At 39.7% G+C, this 7,859-nt stretch overlaps 1 protein-coding gene across 7 annotated transcripts in view; it reads left to right on the top strand.

Moving 5' to 3' along the window:
* The first annotated feature begins 2,377 nt into the window (after positions 1–2,377).
* ank1b (ankyrin 1, erythrocytic b) overlaps positions 2,378–7,859 on the top strand; it is a 95,275-nt gene continuing 89,793 nt past the window's right edge. For 4 of the 7 annotated variants that reach the window (XM_084745435.1, XM_084745437.1, XM_084745433.1 and 1 more), the window contains exon 1: positions 2,379–3,173. In XM_084745435.1, coding sequence (XP_084601561.1) covers positions 3,048–3,173 — 126 coding nt within the window. In that variant the 5' untranslated portion in view covers positions 2,379–3,047. Of the gene's footprint in view, positions 3,174–7,859 lie in introns of all 7 variants that reach the window. The other 3 variants (XM_084745436.1, XM_084745434.1, XM_084745432.1) reach the window with 2 other exon arrangements.

Here is a 7,859-nt window from a genome sequence, read left to right as displayed (position 1 = left end):
AAAAGTAAACAATAAAATTTAAAAAACAACAAAATATAAATGGTATGTTAAACTTATTTTACCAACTCTGCAAGAATCATACAATTTTTCCTGGAAATTATACTTAGTTGGGTAATGTCATATTTTCAATAATTAACAATTAGACAGCAGGCAGTAAACATGTAGTAAACAACAGGAGTACATGACCACAGGCCTTACAGAAGTTGAGTTACTGTGACAGTACATAAAACAGGACAGATCTTCCAATTATTGGTTATTTATGTAAGTGTCTACATGACTGATCAGCTAAAAGATTTGTGCCTGCCAAAGACCGTTTGACACATTACTGAAGAGCCCTCTATTGGAGCATGAACCATTTAGTATTGAACCATTGAACCTATTTAGTATGTATGAAGTGCACGTAGCCTTGAATGAACACATGCATCTCCTTTATGAAGGACAAAAAATGACACAAGTTCAAATGAATAAATGCAGAAATAAATACATGCCAAACACCTAAGTAAATGAAAAATCAATACAATTTGTGAATGAAAAATTGATTTATCTATGCATATCTACATTTATTTAAATTTTTGTACTTCATACTTGTTGAGGGTTGTTTCATTTCATACACATAAATTCACTGTGAAACATTTAACCCACACAAACACACAATTGTAGAAAGGCACAGAAACACTAAAAGTTACACTATTTGGCAAAGGAAAACCATCTTAAGAAATACTGCCATTGTCAAGATATTTTGAACATCCATATCCACAGAATGTGACATCTGTAGGCAGATGGTGTCTATGTATATAAAATGTATGTATTCCCAGTCTTGTCACATGGGCTCTTTGTTGAAGGCTATGCTGCACGTTACGTTGCAACATCATTCTGCAGAAAGATGATGTTGCAGGGGCGGGAGGAGGGAATACATAAGAGGGAGAAGGATGTCAGTGCATTTTCTCTGAAGTTGAAAAGTGGGCCTCAGAGAGCAAATATATCATATGATAGTATGTGTGCAATGAGATATAAATATTAAGATCAGATGATGAGTAAGAGATTATGTGCTATTTTCATGCTAAGTGCCTGATGAGCGCATAATTTTTCAGTTGCATATGAGAATACATTGTTCAGTTTTAATGTTTTTTTTTTCAATTTCCCACTCGGGTAAGTGGCCTGACATCAGTTTTTATTATTTTCATTAGTTTTATCGTTGGGCTGCAATGTCTAAGGCGGTGTCTTTAAATGGAGAAAAGTGGGAAATCCTCATATTTGAAAGGTTGAAAACAGCATTTTCTTTTTTTTTTTTTTGCATGAAAAGTTACTTAATGATAAATTATCAGGATCGTTTAATAGTTTAATTCAGGCAAGTGAGTTGCTGGATTTACAAGCCCAACACAAGATTTTCCTGTGCAAACAGGCAATCTCCAGTGTTGAACCCTGGAATATTAACATTTTTGCTCACACTGAAAAAAAAAATCAGTTATTGTATTAAAACAGAAACAGGACACTTCTTCTTCATACAGTAACAAAAAAAAATATATGAGTAACAATTTCATTTAATTTGAATAATTGAATTATTATTATTAAAAGTAACTGATTTAACAGATATTTGTTAAAGATAAGTTAAATGTAAAAATGATGATAATGAGATCAGTTGTACACTACATTTACATACTAAATGTCTGATGAGTAGTTTTCATTGTTCAGTTGCAAGAATATTAACATTTTGCTCACACTGAAAAATAAAGATTTTTTTGTGTTTGTTAAAACAGAAACTATCACAACACTTTTAGTCTTCATGCAATAGAAATTAATAGAAACTATATGAAGGTACACAAATAATATTTTATTTAGTAATAGATTTAGTTTCACAGTGGTCTTTTGTTGTTACAGTTTTTACAGATATCTGTCTTATGGACATCAAAACATAGACCAGTCACCATCTTTCAGCCTGTATCATCTTTAAATCATATTGTGTGTTCATGCTGTTGTTTACTCATCTGCTACTGAATTGCAGCATCAAACAGCCATGCAGGCCCTCCTGATGTGATGGAAAGAGGGAAAGTGGTGGAACGAAAGGGGAGGGAGAGGGCATGCAGTTTTTATGAAGCATTCATGTTGTTGATGTTTTTCTCCGTCTGCTTCCGACACTAAAACATGAGGGAAGTAGGCTAATGTAGATGTTAATGTATGGCACCATGTTGTTGCCTTGCCACCTGAACATCAGCCCTTGGTAGTGAAGAAGGAAATGTTTCAGAAGAACAAGCCCTCAGATGCTAATATATATTAGATAAAAGATGATACCCATTTCTATTTTACAAGCCTCCATCCCTCTCACTACTCCTCTTTCTCTCCATCTGTTTCCAGGAGGGAGGTGCTATGGAAAAACCATGGTCAGAGAGAGGCAAGACGTGAGGGGAAAAAAAAAATCTGACGGCATTCCACAGCTTTGGCGCCCTCATCTTTTGTACCAAGACGAAACAACAGCTACTGTGAGAGAAAAGCGTTCTGCAGAGAAGAAACTGTGGTGAAAGAGGCAGAGCAGTGGGAAGAGGAGGACATTTGACAGATAAAAAGAGGGAGCTCTGCAGCAGGATCCCCACCGTGCTGAACACAGGACTGCGTGACTGGTCTGTGCAAGCAGAGGGAGGAGAGAGGAGAGAAGGGAGGAAGGTAGGAAAGAAAGAAGGGGGAGGGGAGGCAATTCAGCGCAGTGCAAGCTGACTGGATGAGTAGCAGCCGCGGCACAGGCAAGCAGCATCAGCACCACTAGCTGTAGCATCTTCCCTTTGTGGCTGCTGGAGGCTGCCTTGCGGCTGCTGTAGCATCAACATCCTCCACACACAACACCCAAATATCTGGACACAGACGTTCCCGCTGCTCACCTCACACACACACACATGTCGTGGTGGCCACCAGAGAAGAGGTAGTAAGCGACGGGGCTCAGGGGACAGAGGGACACAGGAAGAGGAAACAGGGACGACTGGTGGTAGTGCAAACGGGAGGAGGAGGGCTGGAGCGACGGTGACTAGAGCAGCAGCAGCAACAGTAGCAGCGGCACCATGGCGCAAGCCGCCAAGCAGCTCCGCAAGACCAAGGACCTTGCGGAGGCCGCCGCCCAGGAGCAGAGGGAGAAGGAGGAGGAAAAGATAAAAAAGAGGAATCGATCCAGGGACCGCCGGCGCAAGGTATGGCTGTCTCAAGAGACAAGGGGAGGTGACGGTGTTTCTTGCATCCATCTCCCCCCACCTCTACCTGCCTTTCTTGATGTCTCTCTGTCACTGCATCTATTGTGCAAGATTAGTGAGGATGCAATTACACATGTATAATTACACAGTTGGTCCTGTGGCCTCAGCTGGTGCGCGTGTGTGTGTGTGTGCGTGTGTGTGTGTGTGTGTGTGTGTGTATATATATCTATGTGTGTGTGTGTGTGTGTGTGTGTAGGCTAACCAGTCAAGCACATACGCTCTGGTACAGGTTGTGTTTGCTGCTTGGTCAGATATTAAGCCATGGGGGAAGAAAAAGAAGGAATGTGATGTTTTATGCCATTAGAGGTGTGACCAGTATAGGCAGCTGTTTAAACAACAGGCAATGTCATTTTTTTCTTTCACACGTCAAGCATTTTGGGGGATTTCAGGCTTACATGGGTGCAGCTCATTCATATTAATGCATTGCAAGTTCAGTGTGCACGTACATATTATTATGCATATAATCACATCACCTTTATCATGCTCTGCAGGCTTCATTCTTTCCCACAAAGCTGTGTTGGTCTCAGATTTGGTGTCTTCCCCCATATTACAGATTTTTTTTCTTTGGGGGAAATGTAAAATGGAGGGGGAAGATGGAGGTACACTAATAATAGATGCAATTTTAACCCATCTGTATATCTTTTTGGTGAGGGCGTGTTTGTAGTACATGCATTATTCAATTAAGAAATTTATGTTGCTGATTATGTATTGTAATATTTGTTGTGTAGAATATTTAAATTTAAATGTGTTGTCACAAACTAGGCACGCAGGGTGCCATCCTGTAGGCAAGAGAGCTCTCATTCACTCTCCTGTTTCACTTCTCCCCTGCACTCTCCCACTCCAGCTGTGCCTTTAGGTGCAGATTTTATTGGTTGTGCCGCCTTGCACTCATGCTTGCCAGCACTGAAGTGATTAATGGAAGCACATATTGTATTGTGAAAGGTACTTGTTGAATGGATTAAAAAAACTTTTATGCATTTTATTCCTTAGTGAAATTTACAACATTAGGCTATGTGCAGATGGTACAGTGCCAGCTCTCAGTTCTTTTCTGTTCCTCCTGCAATATTTCTCTGAGCAGATATTGATGTGGAGTTGGTGGCAGCACAGGATAGGCAGGTCTTTTTATATTCACATTGTGAGGTGTGTGTGTGTGTGTGTGTGTCCGTGTCCGTGCATGCTTGCACGCAACAGAGAGAATAAACGTTTGTCTGAAAGACAAAAGCACAAAAGAAAAGAGCTAGTCCAAAAAATGGAATTTGCAGAGAGAGCTAGGGAGCTCATGGTGTGTAATCTCTTTTCTTTAGGGGAGTTATTTAATGTTCTTTCAACATCAACACATTTCTGTCCTCACTGCAAAGCAGTAGGGTTTGCTAAGGTTTTTTTTCCGTATGTTCAGCTTGTTTTACTGGTTTACTTTTTGTTGAAGAACCTGGAAAATTGTAGTTAGTTGTATATTTTCTTTAAATATTATTGAAATTTGAATCTCAAATTAAATATTGTAGGTGAATCATTATACGATTTTAATTGATTTAGCAAATCCTGGTTGTATTATCATAAGAACCTGAAAATGTAAAATATATAGTTTTGTCAGTTAAAGGACAACAGTCCAAAAAAACAGTCAATGGTACAAACATCAAGATGGTGTGAGCACCAATTATTTGAGGATTATATAACTCTATCATAGATTGGATTACATTGGACATAGCATGAATTGATCTTGTCTGTCATATCCCTCCTGTTTGTTATGTAACAAGACTAACAAAGAGTTTGGTTTTGGCAACTAAACTAAGGCTGGCTTAAATTTGTAACTATGATGATGGGGCGGTAGAAACAACTTTGTATACTTTGGATTATGTAAGGTTTTGGAAATTGTTACTACAGGAGGTGTGAACAGTGAACACACTGAGCTGAGAACTGATGGAGACAAAATGGGAGACATTTATACTTGTCTCAGGCAGACGATGAACACGCTGGATCTGGATGGTGGTAGTGGGGACACACAGAGGTACATATAACCATACGAGATTAAAAATTAAGGTAGTTATGAACATGATCACTTATAACAAATGATAAGATACTGTTATGTTTAAGATTTCATTAATGGTGGTATGATTCATAACCACTCAACTGGCTCCTCTCTAAAGGCTTGGGTGCCTTGAAAGTTAATTTTACTTCACTGTAGTGTAAACAATATGGAAACCCAAATACAATTTTCACAGACAGCTGTACATGTGCATTTGTTATGATTACATTACATATGACCAAAAATTAGTGAGTTGACAACTGTGCTCACACAGCCAAACATCAAACAAGTGCAATAGCACAAGACATGGCATGACAGCTAATACTGTTTACTAGTTCAACAGCACAAAGACAAACTCAGTGTCTTGCACCCTTTAATTTCACAAAGTTCTTGCCAATGAATAAAACCGACTCTGAGATTTACTTTTTGCCCCTTGCTCTGACTCTCTGTTTTATTTTATTTTAGCTTCCTCTGTAACTCTCCCCTTCGGTCTCTTCGCCTACGTTTTCCCACTCTCCTAGTTCTGGTGTCCCGTGCCACTCCTGTCCAGCATTTCCCACTGGGTCCCCACTGCCCCGGCCCTGAAAATCCCCTCTTTCTTGTTGGACAAAGCTCTTGTGCTAGTGGTACAAATACCAAAACCCCCCTGGTGCTTTGAGCTCCCAGTCTGGTGCAGATGGAGTCACCTAGCTGCACAGATAACACCAGCTACTGTTAGCAGCAGCTGGAGGACATCAGAGGGAAAACCAGAAAACACGTTCTCCATTAAAATATGATTCAGTTTCAGTAAAATTAGTGACATAGTATATGTTGTGTGACACAGAGCCATGAATTGTTATGCACTTCTTGCGGGAGATCACAGCCAGCAAAGCAAGTTGCATTACATTCAGGGTGCAGAGTGGAAATGAAAGAGGTGCCATTCTCCCCATTATAACTCAGTTATTTTAAAGGTGTTAAAATAGTTACATAATGTTGCTGTAACAGCCTCTCTTGTGGTCTGTAAAACAAATTGGTTCTCACTATATTTTGTGTAGTTTTAACTACTTTACTGGAGAAACATATTTCTCAGTATTTCCAAGTATAAATCAGATAGAACTCTCATCTAGTTGTATCCTTGTTGAGTCTAAATAAGGAAGGAAAGCAAAGCAGTGCACATCATTGTTGTATTGTCCTCTGCAGGATTTCACAGCTTGAAGCACATTTCATGCAATAAAGAAGAGTTTGTCGCAAAAAACTCTTTGCTTCACCACCTCTGTCTTAGTGGCCTATCACCCTCACTGTCACCTCAATCATTAACCATGCCACTCTGTTTCTCTTTTCTCTGTGTATCTCTCTCTGAATCTGTCTTTCTTCCTCCAGTAGATAGTTACCAGGGGAAGGAGGAAGGAAGGAATGAGGAAGCGAGTCAAAGAGACAGAGAGGGAAAGAGGAGGCACGGGCTGGTCTTAATGTTCTGGGGATGTTAATTAGCTCCATTCGATGTAAATCAAACTGGGCAGCATGGCATCTCTCTTCCCAGCTCCTCCACTTGCACAAAGGTCATCCACTACAGTGCCAACAGAGATCCTATCATAAGTCTGGATGGACTGGACAGTAATGTAGTTAGGGTATCTGCAAAGAAAGCGCAGAGGCATTCTGCAAGCTCTGCTGGCTAAGATGCATACCATACAGCTGCAGAGTGGAAAAGATGTACGACCTTTATCATCTACTTCTGCCTCCTTATCTTTCTTGCCTTTCCTCACTCAAAACATGCTTTGAGAGAAGAACAAGAGCAGAAATATCACTGAGGCAGACTGAGATATTGCAAACAGACAATTAACATTAATATTTTTCTTCTCATTCCCACAAAATAGCTTTATTTGTTGTTCATCACAGAAGAATAAAGTCAACAGGCAGTTTGAAATATGTAATGCATGTGGAGTTGAACGTTTGGCTGCACAGTCTTGTCTCACTGGCTGTATGGATCCCTATCTGACTATACCGTGGCCATTATGTCTAACATCATTGATCACTGCTGTATGTTTGCTAGTCACTGGTCACAACAGTCCAATAACTATTATTGATTTATGCTGCAATGAATTAGGGATGTACTGATCAAGGTTTTCTGCTCCGGCAGGGCTTCCCACTGAATGACAACTATGGCAGGGATGGGGTGTGGGGCTGCTGGTCTATTGAAAGTATTTTACAGAATTTACATTGAAACAATACATCGATCCAGATCGATGCATTTTTTATATCTTTATGGCTAAGCCTGTCTGGTAAAGGATTGGACTTTATTAGGTGATACTGATCCATTATGAATATGCTTAGATTTCTACTATGAAAATTTATTAAGTATACATTTGCAGACACCTCTGAAGATTTGGTCTCATGAATTACAGCAACAAGTGCACCAATATGAAATCCAGTTTAGTACACCACAATGGCACAGTAGTACACCATGGAAACCACATATACTTGGACCACAGTCAGCTGGGGTGTGGTGCATACCCATAATCAATTCATTATATATTGGAAATATAATTACATGGCTGCAGTTCAATGGAAACTGTGATCACATATAAATAATATGAATGAAGAAGTACATGAAAGTGCTAAGTGAT

The sequence above is a fragment of the Lutjanus erythropterus genome, chromosome 20 (assembly GCF_056507025.1).
Source record: "Lutjanus erythropterus isolate fLutEry1 chromosome 20, fLutEry1.hap2, whole genome shotgun sequence".
Taxonomy (NCBI): Eukaryota; Metazoa; Chordata; class Actinopteri; order Lutjaniformes; family Lutjanidae; genus Lutjanus; species Lutjanus erythropterus.
This window is presented reverse-complemented; position numbering and strand designations above follow the sequence as displayed.